Source organism: Dipodomys merriami, unplaced genomic scaffold (genome assembly GCF_024711535.1).
Source record: "Dipodomys merriami isolate MVZ:Mamm:240054 unplaced genomic scaffold, mDipMer1.0.p SCAF_6, whole genome shotgun sequence".
NCBI lineage: Eukaryota > Metazoa > Chordata > Mammalia > Rodentia > Heteromyidae > Dipodomys > Dipodomys merriami.
The window spans coordinates 68,923,017-68,940,573 of record NW_027206179.1 but is presented as its reverse complement, the minus strand read 5'-3'; the positions used below and the strand labels follow the sequence as shown (position 1 = coordinate 68,940,573).

The window sequence follows — 17,557 nt, the reverse complement described above, 5'->3', positions numbered from 1 at the left end:
TGGCAAGAGATACTCTCAGTTGCAGGGAAAGGGATTCCAAGATTCATCCTGAGGGTCAGGCAATCAGCGAGAGGCTTTGCTGTGTCTCCTGTATAACTTGTTTTCCTCAATTACAAAAACTCTGCAACAGACACTACACTGAGCTTCATAAGCACTCTACTGAAACTCCTCACAACAAGCAGAGCAGGCAGGCATCTCACTCTCCAGGTAAGAAAACTAAAACTAGACTTGCAAATGTTAAGTGTCATGTTCAAGGACATCCAGCTGGTATGGATGTGAAGGTAGCTCTGCCCTAACTCAGGCAGAAGAATAACCTTGAGACTTAGAGCCCAATGACCTGCATTCTGGTCCCTCATTGACACATTTGTCTTTTCTTTTGGTGGTACTAGAGGTAGAACTCAGAGCCCTGCACTTATTAGGCAGGTCTTTACTACTTGAGCCATACACTCCCATCCGTCCGTTTTTGTTTTTCAGATAGAGTCTCGTGCTTTTGTCAAGACCACCTCAGACACCAAGCCTTCTATCTCTGTTTCCCACATAGTTGGGATTACAGGTAGCCCTGTAACTTTAAACTAGGTTCATTGTTGAGCATGAATGGGGTTGAGAGTTGGGGCTCTAGACAGAATATTTGGGTTCAGAGCCCAGCACGTCTGCCTGTGTACTTCTGGACAAGTCCCTAAGTTTCCTGGCCTTAGTTTCACTCAATACTGGAGCCTAGTGTAAAAGGCTGAGGTGAACATTATAAACTATAAATCTATAAAGGGCTCTATGCTCTGGCTGGTGAAAATAAGGATTTGTAAAACAGCTACCATTATGATTGCTATTAACATGTTCCAGACAATGTAATAGATACAGGAGTAACTTTGTCCATGTTTTTGCATTCTAGACTATTTTCAAACTTGTAACTATCATTAGTGCCACTTAAATAATATGGGATTGCTTACTTCACTTAAAATATTTTTTCCAAGTCTTTCCATTTCCTAACAAATGGGGCAATGTCATTCTTTCTGATGGAGGCATAGAATCCCACTGTGTATATATACCACATTTTCTTGATCCATTTGTCTACTGAGGGGCATCTGGTTTGGTTCCATATATTAGCTATGGTAAATAATGCTGCAATGAACATAGTTGTGCTGTAGCTTTAGTATGGTCTTATTTGTGATCATTCGGGGAAATGCCCAAAAGTGGGCATTTACTGCTGGGTCATAGGGGAGCTCTATGTGGAATCTTTTGAGGAACCTCCATATTGCTTCCCAAAGTGGTTGAACAAGTTTACACTCCCATCAACAACGCAGTAGGGTTCCCTTCTGGCCACATCCTCTCCAGCATCTGTTGTTATTAATTCTTGATTATAGCCATTCTAACTGGGGTGAGATGGTATCTCAATGTTGTTTTGATTTGCATTTCTTTTATGGCTAGAGAGGTTGAGCATTTCTTCTTGTGTCTATTGCCCATTCTTATTTCCTCTTCAGAGAAGTTTCTAGCCCACTTATTTATTGGGCAGTTGTTTCTTTGAGGATTTGTTGTTGGGGGAATTTAATTTTTTGAGTTCCAGATATATTTTAGATATGAGACCCTTGTCCGTTGCCCAAAGAAACACAGGTCCCATGGTTTCTCTTATTTGCAGTAACTACTAGATGTTTGAGACAAGCAGAAAAGGTCAGATAAGATGATGTTAAGAGAAATGAACCCCAATTTAAGGACACAAGTGGTTTTTTCTTTCTTGCTATTGTTTCTAACATATTTATAAGGTGATTTTTTTTGTTGCTTTGTATGTCCCTCCCCCATGGTATAACCCGTTTTCACTGTATTTGATGTTGGTATAATTTGGGGAGGGGAAGGGAAAAAAGAAATTGTTTAAATAGGGATACAGGTTGACCCATTGCAACAATGAGATGTACAAGATGCTATATTGAAAAATGAACTTTATAATTTAGGTGTGGGGGGGGAGTGTAGTTGTGGAGATGGGAGGGAAGGGATGGTAGGGGAAAAACAAAGGAGGAGGTAACAATGCTTGATAAGAAGTGTACTCATTACCTTGCTCATGTAATTGTAACCCCTCTGTACAGTATTTACACAATAAAAAACTTATTAAAAATATGGAACTGTACAAATAATACATAAAGTTCACATTAGCATAAATCAATTGCTGACTACTTTAGACAAACCAGTTCATAAAGAAAAAAATTACCTGGTGTGGCTTATCTGCTCGCTGGAAAAAATCACAGTAAATGTACCCCAACAATCCTTCAGATTCATGAACGACAGCCTGGAAAACATATTTGAGTGGTGAATGAGATCATCAAAAATTGGAAACACAGCCAGGTGTTGGTGGTTCACACCTATCATCCTACCTACTCAGGAGGCTGAGATCTGATGATCAAGGTTTGAATCCAGCCTAGGCAGAAACTCAGTGAGATTCTTATCTCCAATAAACTTCTAAGAAAGAGCTGGAAGTGGTGCTGCAGTAGGGTACTAGCTTTGAGCAAAAGAAACTCAGGAACAGCACCTAGGCTCTCAGTTCAAGCCCTAGGACCAGCAAAAAAAAAAAAAAAAAACTGGAAACACAATGGGAACACATTCTCAATATAACACCTAAGTAAGACACTCACACAAATTCAGTCCTTAAGTGACTTTCTGTGTCACACTGACAATTAGTGTGAAATGGATTCTCTTCACCCTAGCCTCTTTCGCCCCTTCTCTCAGGTACCACCTTCTGTCTGGTACTTATGTACACAGGAGAGGAAAGCCTCTGAGGTCCCTGTGTCCTAACTGCCCAAGCTCCACAATGTGCCCACAGCAATGACAGCTCTTCAAGACTCAAACAACCCAAGAGTTGGAAAGAAATACTGGCTGGACTGTTCAACAGCGAAACTGTTTTTTCCTTCACATGGTAGGAGATGATATATACCCCTGCAAATTATATTCCTTCATTCAAAAACATCATAATGCAGCTTTCTAATGTGGAAATCAGTAATATGATCCACTCTGTCTTTGAAAAGGAGGCTCAGCTTAGATGAGGGATGTAGTTGTGAGTCTTCTTCCTGCCCTGCATTTCCTGAGCCTGGTGACTTAAATACAGAGAACCCCAATTTTTTTTTTTTAATGCACCAGCACTGGGGCTTGAACTCAGGGCCTGGGTGCTCTCCCTTAGCTTTTATGCTCAAGGCTGGTGCTCCATCACTTGAATGACACTTCCATTTTCAACCTTTCCTGGTTAATTTGAGATAAGAGTCTCTTAGATTGCCGGGCGCTGGTGGCTCACGCCTGTAATCCTAGCTACTCAGGAGGCTGAGATCTGAGGATCGCGGTTCAACGCCAGCCCGGGCAAGAAGGACCGTGAGAATCCTATCTCCAATAAACCACCAGAAAACCGGAAGTGGCGCTGTAGCTCAAGTGGTAGAGCGCTCCCCTTGAGCTGAAGAGCTCAGGGACAACGCCCAGGCCCAGAGTTCAAGCCCCACGACCAAAAAAAAAAAAAAAAGAGTCTCTTAGATTTATCTGCCTGGGCTGGCTTTGAAACACAATCTTCAGACATCAGCTTCCTGGGTAGCTAGGATTACTGGCATGAGCCACCAGCACCTGGCTGAGAACCTCAATTTTGTGCTTTTACATTTCCAGCAAGTAGATATTCATTCACTCACTGATATGACAAACATGTACCTACTTGGTGTAGGACTTATTCAAGGCATGTTGGAGACAGCAGTGAGGAGAGCTGGCCAGTCCCACCGCCCAGGAACCCATACACTGTGGGAAGGGTAAAGAGTTTTGTCACTTGGATTTTATCCTTTTAGTCTCATGTCCCTAGTTTTTCTTTCCATTGCATTTCTGCATTTGACCAACCCAACCATTTTAAATAGTGGACTGTTAGCGGATACCCACAGTGATGAGAAGTCTTCCATCATCCTATGCTTTGATCTCTCCTCAACTGGCCTCTGATAAAGGCAGGTAGGCGTACTGCTCCACACAGAGAGGAAGTACAGGGTACTGTACATGTAAGCAGTAACTGAACACCATCAACCCACAAAGTCTCATGGAAGAAAACCTCAAGATCTTCCGAGGCAAATTAAAATTATTCACACCCCAAATACAGAGGGCCAAAGCAGGAGGACAAGCTCCAGGCTTAAAGTCATTATCAGAGAAAGTAAATAAATCAGAACATAGGCTATATATTAATATCTGAGGCCAAGATGAGCCCTGTAAGCCAGGGAGGGGGTCATAAAGAAAAGGAAGGCAGCAATGGGTTTTAGAAGTAATACCCCTGGTATGACCTTCTACCAAGTTCTGAAGAAATCTGCCATGGAGAACCAACTCTCTCAGGTAGAGTTAGTATCTATACTCAGGGATCTAAACCAGGAGAGACAGAGAGGGGGAGGGGGATGGAGAAGGGAGGGAGAGAAAGCGAGAGAGAGAGAGAGAGAGAGAGAGAGAGAGAGAGAGAGAGAGAGAGAGTGTGTGTATCTGTCTGTCTGTCTGTGTGTGTCTGTCTGTCTGTGTGTGTGTGTGTCCTGGAATGTGAACTCAGGACCTTGGGCGCTGTCCCTGAACATTTCTGCTCAAGGCTAGCATTCTACCACTTGAGCCACAACTCCATTTCTGGCTTTTTAGTAGTTAATTGGAGATAAGAGCCTCATGAACCTTCCTGCTTTGGCTGGCTTTGGACCTCAATCCTTAGATCTTAGCCTCCTAAATAGACAGAATTACAGGCATGAGCCTCCAATGCCCATCAGAAGTATGATTTTTAATGAAGTGGGACACTTGGCCAGGGCAATACCAACTTCAAGAAACTACCACCACGGGCCCAGTGACCAAAGGAACATGGCAATGTGACATCAGATCAGGGTACTTACCAGCTTACGGACATCTTCACACCACACTTCTCCTTTCATAGGCTGCTCTGCATACAAGGAAATGCCTAACAATTTGTTAAACAAAATGTTAAGGCCCTCCATGCACGCTCCCAGAGAGAAAAATGGGCAATACAAACTGGGTTCAATATTGTACCTATGAGAAGGACAGAGATCAATAGCATTATTTCAGTGACGAAGGCAAAGTCAGTTAATTTTGCATTTAATTTAGGATTACAGCGGCTAAAAAGCAGGGATGTGAAGCCAGGTGTCAGGGGCACATGCCTATAATCCAAACTACTCAAGAGGCTGAGATGTAAGGATCATGGTTTGAAGCCAGCCCAGGCAAGAAAGTCCATGAGACTCTTATCTCCAATTAAGACAATTATCTCCAAGAAGCTGGAAGTGCAGCTAAGGCTCATGTGGCAAAACGCCAACCTTGAGCAAAAAATTCAAGCAAGAGAGGGAGGCCCTGAACATGCACTAAAAGAAAAAAAGGATATAAAACATAAAGGCCCATAGTTGGCTGTCCACATCCAAAAATTAAACAATCTGGACAGAGAGTATTCTGGAAAAGGATCATGTCTGAACTGAGCAGTGCATTTCCCAAGCAATGCAAGATCAACGCAATGCATCACATGGAACTGTGTGTTATGAGCAGACATGATTTAGAGCCTTTGGGAAGGTGTACATATGGGTTCTTTGCAAATGCTCCACCACTCCACATGAGGGCCTCAAGCATTCCAGATTTGGGGGTCCACACAGGATCTATAGCCAGTCTCCAGAAGACATTGAGAGAGGACTGTGAGCCTCTTGTTTGAGGAATGGTCACACTCTATTTTTCTCTAGAAAGACTATGGAACTGCTGTTGCCACTAAAAGCAATACAGTACAGCAGTTAAGCTGGATGCAGCTGTCATTCAGGAGCCCTTCCCCACTTAAGGTTTACTCTCAAGTTAATCTCACCAGGCCTTCTATGTACATTCCCAGCACAAGATACACCTTTTACACAGACTTACATGAGAATGTGAACAGTTCCAGTTATAATAGTAAATTTTACTTTATGAAATGTGTTATATTCTTTAAAAAAGGGCGAATTACACATAAATGTTAAAGTAGAATTCTGAGGCAAGCTAAGTAAATTTAAAGTTCTTTTTTTAAAATTTATTTTATTGTAAAAATGCTGCATAGAGGGGTTAGTTACATGAGTAAGGCATGAGTAAGGTAATGAGTACATTTCTTGTGGAGCAGTTCCTCCTCCTTTGTTGTTCTCCCACTATCCCTTCCCTCCCCCACCTCCCTCACTCCTCCCCTACCCCAAGTTGTAAAGTTCTTAACTGATGAAATGTTTACTGAAAAAACTTACTAGAATATAAGTAATCAGATTTTTGTTGCTGTTGTTGTTGGTTGTGGAATTTGAACTCAGGGCACTGTCCTTGAGCCTCTTTGTGCTCAAGGCTAGCAATCTACCACTTGGGCCACATAGCCACTTCCAGGTTTTGAGTGGTTAACTGGAGATAAGAATCTCATGGAGACTTTTCTGCCCAGACTGGCTTCAAACCACAAGCCTTACATCTCAGCCTTCTGAGTAGCTAGGACTACAAGCATGAGCCACCAGCACCAGGCACAATCAGATTTTTTTTTTTTTTTTTTTTTTGGTGCTGGTACTGGGGCTTAAACTCAAGGTCTCAAGCTCTTGCTTGGGTTTTTTGCTCGAAGCTAATATTTAACCACTTAAGCAATACCTCCATTTCTGGCTTTTTGATGGTCAACTGGAAATAAGAGTCTCATAAACTTTTCTGCCCAGGCTGGCTTTGAATTATGATCTTCAGAGCTTAGCTTCTTTTTATTTATTTATTTTGTTGGTTGTGGGACTTGAACTCTGGGCTTGGGTGCTGTCCCTCAGCTCTTCAGCTCAAAACTAGTGCTCTACCATTTGAACCACAGTACCACTTCCCATTTTCTGTTGGTTAACTGGAGATAAGAGTCTCACAAACTTTCTTGCCCGGGCTGGCTTTGAACCACGATCCTCAGATCTTAGCCTCCTGCGTAGCTAAGATTACAGGTGTGAGCCACAGGCGCCCAGCGAGATCTCAGCTTCTTGAATAGCTAGGATCACAAGTCTGAGCCACTGGGGCCCAACTAACAATCAGCTTTTAATGTATACGTTTCACAGCTAAGTATCTTCAATTGAGGATTACCAGTTATAGACTGGCAATCTTAATTATCCTTCATCTAAAAGTAACTCTTTCGTGCCTTATGCATTCTGATATATATCAAAATAGATTTAAAATTTGTAATTCATATATTCATTTCTGAGTCATTAAATCAGGCCAAAATTTATAACCAGAGTCAAAAGTAACAGCTCTAGAAAAATTGTAGGTACTCTAGTTTGCTACTTATATACAAAACATAGAATAACTAAACGTATTGTTATTGCTCTACATAACAAAAACTGCATTCTATTACTATGTGAGTGACTGATTTTGCATGTAAATACAAATTTCACATCAATTTGGGATGGGTAACAGAAGCTCACAGATACAGCCTAGCTCTGATCCATTATCTTCCTAGAGTTGACAGCGTTGCTCACTGCTCCATCCCAGCAAGCTACATGGGTAGAAAGGGAGGACAGGCTTGATCTCAGCACAGCTCCTGTGAAGGATGCAGGAGAATCTGAAGCAGCCAACTTGCTCACAGACAGTGCTGGGGCATGCAGGGAGGAGGGACATGGCAGGGCATCATAGACGGTTGTGTTGAGAGGGAAGAGAGAAGTTATCATAAGAGAATGCTGGAGTTATATACTGGTGCTCATGCTTGTAATCCTAGCTACAAAAATGCTGAGACCTGAGGATCAAAGTTCAAAGCCAGCCTGGGCAGAAAAGTCTGTGAGATTCTTGTCTCTAATTAACGAGCAAAAATCCAGAAGTAGAGATATGGCTAAGTGAAAGAGCACCAGTCTTGAATGAAAACGCCAAGCAAGAGTGCACAGGTGCTAAGTTCAAGCCAAGTATCTGTACATACACACACACACAGAATATTACTTTACCAAACCTGACTGAACCAGGGGAATGGGGAATGGAAATACTCAGAGCAAGCATCCTCCAGCCTTCCCAGATCTCCACAAGGAGGAGGGAGGGACTAAGAAATGCTTATAAAGGCCGCAGTCCCAGGGTAGAGGCCACTAACAGACTGAGACCTGACCACTGTACTCAGAACATACATTTGCTTCCCCCACACCTAACCAAATTCTGAACAGCCACACAACCCAGGGAAAACAACTCAAACAACCATAACCATAGCCATTAGGTCTAGCTAAGGACTCTCTCGGGAATTTAAAGCAACAAGAAGAAAAAACAAGGACACCAGAGGACAGTAGAGCCTCCAAAAGCACAGATACTGCAAAGAATGAACACATCTTCACCTCTAATCAGAAAAATACGAACTTCAAACTGAAGGTCCCTCTTGCCTAGTATACCAGGCATAATGGTACACACCTGTAATCCCAACACTCAGGAAGCAGTGTCAGGAGGACCATAGTTGAGGCCAACCTGAACTATACAGTGAGATGCTGACTCAAAAAAATTTCAAGATACACTGCTATGGCTTGAATGTGCACAGTGTCTGCAAGGTCCCAGTGGTAAAGACTTGGTTGCAGTATGGCACTACTGGAAGTGTATGGTCTAGCCACCTGAGCAAATGACATTATGGCACAGTTAATATTACTCTTCTTCCTTCCTTCCTCCATTCATTCATTCATTCATTCATTCATTTAGTGGCTGTCCTGGGACTTGAGCTCAGAGCTTGAACAGTGTCTGTAAGCACTTTTGTTCAAGGCTAGCACTCTACCACTTTGAGCCACAGCTCGAATTCCAGCTCTTTTGGTGGTTAACTGGAGATAAGAGTCCCACAGATTTTCCTGATGGCTTCAAAACAAAATCCTCAGCCTCCTGATTAGCTAGGATTACAGGTGTGAGCCACCAGCACCTGGCTTTCCTCCTCTTTCTTCCAGCTAGTTCCTAAAAGACTTACCTCTCTGCACGAATCACACCACTGTAGTAGGGTGGGTCCCAAGGCATTAATTCCTACAATGGAATAATTGACTATTAAAAAGTTATTGACTTTTACATATTTTTATCAGTAAAATAAACAGCCAGCTTATAAAATGGAAATTAGTTATTGTAAATCAACCAAGAGTGTGCCAGTACTGGGGCTTGAACCCAGAGCTTTTTGCTCTCACTTAGCTTTTCCACTCAAGGAAGACACTGTACTAGTTGGGCTATACTTCCACTTCTGCCATTTTGATAGTTAATTAGATAAAAGTCTCTCAGATTTGTTCACTAGGCCTGGCTTCAAACCATGATCCTTAGATCTCAGCCTCCCAAGTAGCTAGAATTACAGGCGTGAGCCACGGCACCCAGCTCCAACAAATTTATAGAATGAAAACTGAATAAAAATCAGAATAATTTTACAAAACAAAAACCTTAGGATTTCATAGCTGACAGAACATGATTTTTCTGTAATGAAAGGGTAGGGTTGTATAAGTAAGGCATAATTCAAGATTTGGGGAAAACAACAAATGTCTTTCTAAATGTCTTTCACTACAACTGTAGTGAATTAGCCATGATGAAATTTTTGTGTGTGAAATATAACCTATATATTATAATAATGACTAAGATACATAAGGTAAGATTAGAGTTCTTTCTAACCTAAGCAAGAAGCCTAAAGTATATCCCTAAAATGAAAGCATTAATTCAAATTGTAATTAAAGTAGAATTAACTTGAATCTTGGCAAAGAAAATGTTATAAAGAAACAGTATCAGGGAGCTGGGCATGGTGGTGCACACCTATAATCCCAGCTATGCAAAAAGCAGGAACAGGAGAATCACAGTCCAAAAAGACCATACCCCTACAAAAGCAAGACTCTACCTGGAAAATGAGGTAAAGTTAAAGGTCTGGGAACATGGCTCAAATGGTAGAGAAGTTGCCTAGTAAGTATAAGTACAAGTTCTTGAGCTTAAGCCTAGTACCACTAAAAAGAAGTGTTAAAATTGTTTTGACTATTACAGAATACTGAAAGAAATGAGATGAAATGAAAGAAATGAAAGGTTGCACCAGGGGTCCAAGTGACAAAGGACTGGCTAAGGGTCTAGGCTGTGTGATTTCCACGCAAACTGTACAAGCTACACGAGGATAGGGAACTTGCTGGGATCAGTGTTCACCATATCCTGGCATACACACAGCTCTGGTATAATGCAGTCATTGATGACTCTGTATACCTCCCAAACAGGACTGCTGAAGGTGCTTGACTACTAGGCACAACCTCTGGCCCACGGTAAGAGCTCAGGAAATCTCACCATTGTTAGTCTTCAAGATGGCAGCGCAGCATCACCCCTCAAGTAACCAAGTGCTCTTTGCCATGCCCTGTGATCATACATCTATCGTGAGATGTGTGGCAATGAAAAACACACATGGACTCACATCCTTTCTCTACAACCCTGGACCGTCTGCTGATGCCAGACAGAGAGCAGGATCCCAGGACAGCAACACAGGGCTTCAGGAGAAACACTGCCCTCTGACAGCATCACATCTAGGCTATGCTAAGGAAAACATGCCTCCAGGGAAGAGTGCTTTTTAAACTGGAGAAAAGACACACAAAATTGTTTCTAAGCCTAACACAAGGGAGTAAGAAGCACCCAGAGGGGCATTTAAATCACAATAGAGGAAGAAAAACCTACATGAAATAGTTTTTGGGGGGGTTTGTGCCATCCCTGGGGCTTGAACACAGGGCCTAGGCACTTGTCCCCAAGCTTTTTAGCTCAAGGATAGCACTCTACCATTTGAGCCACAGCTCTACTTCTGGCTTTTTGCTGATTAATTGGAGATAAGAGTTTATAAGCTTTCCTGCCTGGGCTGGTTTTGAACAGTGATCCTCAGTTCTGTGTCCTGAGTAGGTAGGATTATAGGCGTGAGCCACTGTACCTAAAAGAAGTTTTGACAGAGGAAACAGTTGAGCTCAGTGAGAGAGGAGACCTCACCTGGATACAGTATTTCTGAAGGGGTGAAGGCTACCTAATATACAATGTTTATGTGGCTGGTGTATAAATACTAGTTATAAGTAAAGAATAAAAAAAACAAAGGAAAGTGAGAAAAGGACAGGATGCTTACAGGGATAGGAGTAAAAAGCAAGGAATACTGATCATTCGTTCATTTGTGCATTTATTCACTCCTAGTTCAAGTAAGCATGGAGTACCTACTCTATGCCTAACATGAGCCTGGGAATATTGCTAAGAAGTGTAAGTCCAGGATGGTTATGAGGGCAGCAAGAAGGCAAGGCTAAAAAACCAGTGAGGTCTTTAGCTACTCTACTCATTGAGAGACAGGAGGATGGCAGTTTAAGGCCAGATCAGGCAAAAATAGTGAGACTCTTATCTCAATAAGCTATGTGTCTTGGCAAACACCTGTAATTAATCCCAGCTTCTTAGGAGGCACAGGTATGAGAATCACTGTTTAAGGCTGGTCTGGGCAAAAGCGTTAAGATCCTATGCAAAAAAATAACATAAAAAAGGCTGGAGACATGCTTTCACTGAAGAGTGCTCACCTAGTAGGCATAATAAGGTCCAGAGTTCAAATCCCAGTACCACCAAAAATAAAGCCATTTCAACTTTTTTTTGGGGGGGGGGTCCGGTCATGGGGCCTGAACTCTGGGCCCAGGCGCTGTCCCTCAGCTCTTCTTGAGCCACAGCACCACTTCCGGCTTTTTTCTTTTTGCTTATGTGGTGCTGAGGAATCAAACCCAGGGCCTCATGCATGCAAGGCAAGCGCTGTACAACTGAGCCACCTTCCCAGCCCCCAGCCATTTCAAATTAAGAAGCTGATTTGTACAGATCAGAAGCAGCCCTTACATAAATATGTATTATGTGAATGTACTTGTCTATACATAGACACCCATGTACATAACTAATCTCTAAAAGTGTTACATTTCAAAACAGCATCAGACTCCAGCTCTTAAACTAGAGGCTTCAACACTTTTGATTCACCCAAACCAAACTTCAGAAAGAAGACTCCATAGACCCACCATATCCTAAGTTCTACAAGCGAGAGACAATGATTTCAGGGGGTGGTGTGTTCACATTATAACAACATTCCAACATAGCTACTTACAGAATTTTGAGGATTAAGTTTCATTTTCATTTTTCTCATCATCTCAAAATCTCTTACAGTTCTGTAAGACAGGTTTATGGCTGTTAGGACATTTTTAGCAATTACATTATGAAAGAACTAACTTGTTTACATTTCTTTCCAATATGTATCAACTTTAACTTGTATTGGGAAAGTAAACTTGTAATAATCCAAATTTCTCTAAGGCACCAAGAGACAATGGTATATAAATCAGCATCTAGCACTGAGATCTCCACCTTTTGTTTTGTTTTGTTTGGCCAGTACTGGGGTTTGAACTCATGGCCTGGTCCTTAACTTTTCGCTCAAAGTTAGCACTCTACCACTTGAGCTACAGCTCCACCTCTGCAGGTTAATTGGAGATAAGAGTCTCAGGGACTTTCCTAACCTAGCTAGCTTTGAACCTCAATCCTTAGATCTCAGCTGCCTGAATAGCTAGGATTAACAGGTTTGAGCTACCAGTCCAGACAGTCTCCACTTTTAAAAGCACCACTAAGCTACATCTTGAAAGGACCAAACTTCAGAATAATTTGGCATTGTTACAATAACCTGCAAAGCACTCAGCAAGATTTCAAGTACTATTATTTGCTATACCTTAAAAGGATTCCACTAAAACTAACAAATTTTATTTTCCAATTGTTTTATAAATTGAATATTTTTTTAAAAACTAAATAATGCATGATTAAAATGCTAAATAGGAATAGAATAAAACTAACCTTTCAGAAAGCTTGTCAGATAGTTTCTCAAGGAACTGCATGACAGTCTCTAAAAGGGAAATTCAAAGAAATGATCTTCAATTACATGAAATCAAATGTATGTATTAAAATTGCAATGTGATGATCATTACCACATACTACTAGTCTCCCTTAAAGTGATATTTTTCAGAGGGAAGAGGGTTGCTAGCATATGCTAGGTATGTACAAAATATTTCTAGGTGATGATTATCTCTTCAGAAAAACAAATTACAAAGATATGGTAGTAACCCAAAGCTTAGATTATTCTTAAAATTAAAAGCATTAAAGGAGGCTAAGGGAAAAATATCCCAACATTTCTATACATATGTTGAAAAGAAAATAATTATCTTACAAATATTTTCCCAAGGGGTTGTGGGGGGGGGAGGGGTGTACTGGTACTTGAACTCAGGGTTGTTCACTCACTGAGCTTTTCACTTACTTAAGGCTGGTGATCTACCAGTTGGGCCATATCTCTACTTCTGGCTTTTTGCTGGTTAACTGGAGACAAGAGTCTCTTAGACTATCTGTCCAGACTGGCTTCAGACCTCAATTCTCAGCTCTTGGCATCCTGAGTACTAGGATTACAGGCATGAGCCAATGACACCTGCCTAATTCTTTCCTACACTTTCAAGAGATAGCTAGTCTCTGGTTTGAATCTACAACTCAGTACAATTTAGAAATATGATTTACTGAAAATTTAATGGTAGAAAGTGATGCTTCCTTGAATAATTAGTTTTATCTTTTATATATAAAGGTAGAATCATGAGTTGAGAATCAAAACAAAAAAAAATCCAAGCAAAATTAAAACTTGAAAATGCTAGGCTCTAACAGAATGTTCAGCATTTATCCAACACCTGAGGTCTTGGTATCAGAACTTACAGGCCCATAAAGACAACAGGGTAGAATTGCCATGATACACCATGAAGGAAATGCTTCCTGTGTACTGTTTGTCCAGCACTGAGCCACTAATTCACTTGTACAGAGCTTTCATGTGTATTTCAGTATGCCACAAACATTGGTCTTATGCATTCCAGATGGTTTGAGCTTCTTGCCCTCTCTTTAAGTTATCTCCTTTCTAAAGGAAATATAAAGCTAAGGGAAGAAGGGAGGTTAGCTGAAACCACAAAGCCACAGGGTCTCTTACCACTGCTGATATTAGCCAGTCCCACACAGGCAGCCTGAAGACAGCACCCCAAAGTGCTGTGGGAAATGCTGGCACAAACTGAGGAGGATAAAAACTGCTGCCATCCAACATGACATCTTACTTCAAGACAGCAGCAGCTGCCTCACAGAACTGCTTCCAAGTCTATCTGCATATATGTTTTCTATTACTTGATAACCACATTTTTCTTTGGTTGGTTTGTTGGGGTTTGTGTCAGTACTGGGGTTTGAATTCAGGGACTAGGCGCTGTCTCTGAGCTTTTTTGCACAAGGCTGGCACTCCAACACTCCTGGCTTTTTCCCAGTTAACTGGAGAGTCTCATGGACTTTCCTGCCCAGGCTAACTTTGAATGGTGATTGTCAGATCTTAGCCTCCTGAGAAGCTAGGATTACAGGCATGAGCTACCAGCACTAGGCTGATAACCATGGTTCACATTCTCCTTTTCCTAGTCATTCATCCCACCTGTCAGTCTACCTGAAAAAGTCACTAAAAAAATGTAATATGAAGCCTTACTTAATGCATAGCCACTTCGGGGAAATGTCCACTGTACCTCCTTTACCCTCTTTCCTGTGACCTCCTCTGGCGAAGACTCCAAATCCTTCACTGTGCACCTCAAATTCCACCCCTTTCTGCTTTAGCCCAAGAGGTACTTAACACCCGGGGAGCTTCTGACCTCTAAAATCCCATGGCACTATTTTATCTGAATATCCATCTTACCAACCTATAGGCATATTTACCTTTACATGGCAATGTGGGGCTCAAATCAAGGCCATTGGTTACAAGGACCTCAGCATAGCACAAGATAATGCAGCAAAAACATCAGAGAAAGAGAAGACATGGCCACTCCCCCTGAACAAATGCCTTCCAAAGCAGGACTCCTCCCTAAAAGGAGGGTTAGGGGTGTGTGTGTGTGTGTGTGTGTGTGTGTGTGTGTGTGTGTGTGTGTGTGTGTGTGTGTGTGTGTGTGTGTGTGTGTGTGTGTGTGTGTGTGTGTGTGTGTGTGTGTGTGTGTGTGTGTGTGTGTGTGTGTGTGTGTGTGTGTGTGTGTGTGTGTGTGTGTGTGTGTGTGTGTGTGTGTGTGTGTGTGTGTGTGTGTGTGTGTGTGTGTGTGTGTGTGTGTGTAATGTGAAATGCTTCATTTAACCTTCACCTTACTAGAAACACTGATCTTTCATCCTCTCACTCCAATTCCAATCCCAAAACATCCTCTCACCCTAATTCCAACCAATTTGATTACCTTGGGCACAGCAACTAGATGAGTTATGATGAAAATTATATAAACTAGCATCACTAAATTCAGGTGTGATTTATATTCGATATGTTCATGAAAGGAAACTGATCATTTGAAGACCAAATTGAAAGATGTCAAAGATCTTTATAAATGGGTCACTGAATGTAAATTGGTGTATACCTATAATCTCAACACCCCAGGGACTGAGACAGGAGGAGCACACATTGTAAGCTAGCCTGGGTTACATATCAAGTTCACAGCCAAGCTGGACTGTGAAATTGTCTTAAAAAAATAAAAACAAAAATAAGGCAAGAAAAAGAACTAAAAAGACTGAGATCCAAAGATTGCAGTACAAAGCCAGACTGGGCAGGGAAAGTCCATGAGACTTTTATCTCCAATTAACCACCAAAAGCTAGAAGTAGAGGTGTGGCTCATGTAGAAGAGCACCAGCCTTAAGCAAAAGAGCAAAAGGAGAGTGCCCTGGTTCTGAGTTCAAGATCTAGTACTGGCACCAAAAAGGAAAGAAAAAAAGAAGGAAGAAACCTGGTGATGCTGTGACTCACACCTGTAATCCTAGCCACTGAGGAGGCTGAGGTCTGAGGATCATGGTTCAATGCCAGCCTGAAATGCCAGCAAGAAAAGTCCATAAGACTATTATCTCCAATAAGCCCTTAGAAAAAGACATAAGTGGCGCTGTGGCTCAAGTGATAGAATACTAGCCTTGAGCACAAAGAGGCTCAAGGACAGTGCCCAGGCCCTGAGTTAGGGCCAGCAAAAAAAAAGGGTGGGGGGGGAGAAGAATAGAAGGAGGAAGGAAGGAAGAAATAGAGAATGAGAGAGAAAGAGAGAAAGAGAGAGGGAGAGGGGGGGAAAGAAGGAAAGGGAGGAGGAAAGAAGGGAGGGAGAGAGGAAGCCACTCATTTATAACTGTTTAAAATCAGAAATTTAGCACTAGAGATATAGCTTAGTAGTTCCTAAAACATTTGCCTAGCATGCATGATACCCTGGGGTTGATACCCAGCTCTGCCAAAAAGAAAAAAAAACTTAAATAAATAAACAGAAGCTAAGCTTTATAAAAACCCTATCTCATTCTTCAGCAGGCTTACCTGGAGTTTGAGCTATTGTTCCTTGAAGGGCCCTGTGGGAAAATGTAGAATACCCCACAAGCTTTGCCAGAAGATTTCTGCTGATAAGCAACTGTTCTAAACATTTCAATTGGCTAGAACTGGGGTAAAGAAAAATTTTATAAGCAGCTTCTCGAACCTGTATTTAAAAAACGAACACAAAAGAGTTATAAAAGAATGTCATGACACAGTGTCCCAAACAACAGTAACACAGGCTAGCTCTCACACTACACTTGCAGACAAGCATCACTTCCTGGTCCAGTAATGGCTCACATACAGGGTGGAGAAAACCACCATTCACACCACAAGAGCATCCCTGGTGGGAGCCCTAGGGGACCAGTGCTTCTGTGTATTAAGTCTCAAAGGTCAGCCGTGGTGCTATGTATGAGACAGGGATAACTAAACCCTTTTTCACTATTCAAAGCGTTTTGTAGAATCAATGACTGACCCTCTCCCCACCCCTGGGCAAGTTTGTCCTTCAGGACTCAGTAATTCTAATAAGATTTGTATGTGTGGGTTGGGGCTTGAACTCTTAGCTTTTTCATTCAAGGATGGTGTTCTACCACATGAGCCACAGTTCCATTTCTGGCTTTTGGTAAGTAAGTGGAGGTAAGAGTCAGATTTGTCTGCCTAAGCTGGCTTTGAACCATGAACCTCAGATCTCAGCCTCCTGAGTAATTAAGAATACAAGTGTGAGCCACTGGAGTCTAGCAACTTTTTAAGAACATTATCATGTTGTCAAGGAAGCCTGGGTTTAAACAGCAGCAACACACACTTGTTTCGTGCATTCGGTTGGGGCTAGACAACAGAGAACACACAACACATACCAGGTCATCTGGGGCTTCTGCATGCAGGCCATCTACTACCACATGGTGTCCATCACTGGCAAAGTTGTGCTGAATGTGCTCTGGTAAAAGATGTTTTTCTATCTTGTTGGGAAAGTTGGTTCCCATGAGGAATGTACTGCTCAAATCCAAGATTTTCACATTAAGGTCCACTGCTCTCCTACGCTGTATATGGGAGGGAAAAAGGTAAGTTACAGGCATCAGCACTATCAGAAATGAAGATATAACAATTCACTTCAGAATCTCTACAGATAGGGCTGGGAAGGTGGCTCAGTGGTAGAGCACTTGCTTTGCATGCATGAGGCCCTGGGTTTGATTCCCCAGCACCACATAAGCAAAAAGAAAAAAGCCGGAAGTGGCGCTGTGGCTCAAGTGGTAGAGCGCTAGCCTTGAGCTGAAGAGCTGAGGGATAGCGTCCAGGCCCAGAGTTCAG

At 42.0% G+C, this 17,557-nt stretch overlaps 1 protein-coding gene across 2 annotated transcripts in view; it reads right to left on the bottom strand.

Annotated features, from left to right (window-relative positions):
* Mipep (mitochondrial intermediate peptidase) overlaps positions 1-17,557 on the bottom strand; it is a 111,928-nt gene that overhangs the window by 74,751 nt on the left and 19,620 nt on the right. For both annotated transcript variants that reach the window (XM_070003107.1, XM_070003108.1), the window contains 7 exons: positions 17,107-17,289; positions 16,262-16,418; positions 12,745-12,793; positions 12,014-12,074; positions 8,882-8,934; positions 4,854-5,007; positions 2,195-2,272 (listed from right to left, as the gene is read on the bottom strand). In XM_070003107.1, coding sequence (XP_069859208.1) covers positions 2,195-2,272; positions 4,854-5,007; positions 8,882-8,934; positions 12,014-12,074; positions 12,745-12,793; positions 16,262-16,418; positions 17,107-17,289 — 735 coding nt within the window. The remainder of the gene's footprint in view (positions 1-2,194; positions 2,273-4,853; positions 5,008-8,881; positions 8,935-12,013; positions 12,075-12,744; positions 12,794-16,261; positions 16,419-17,106; positions 17,290-17,557) is intronic.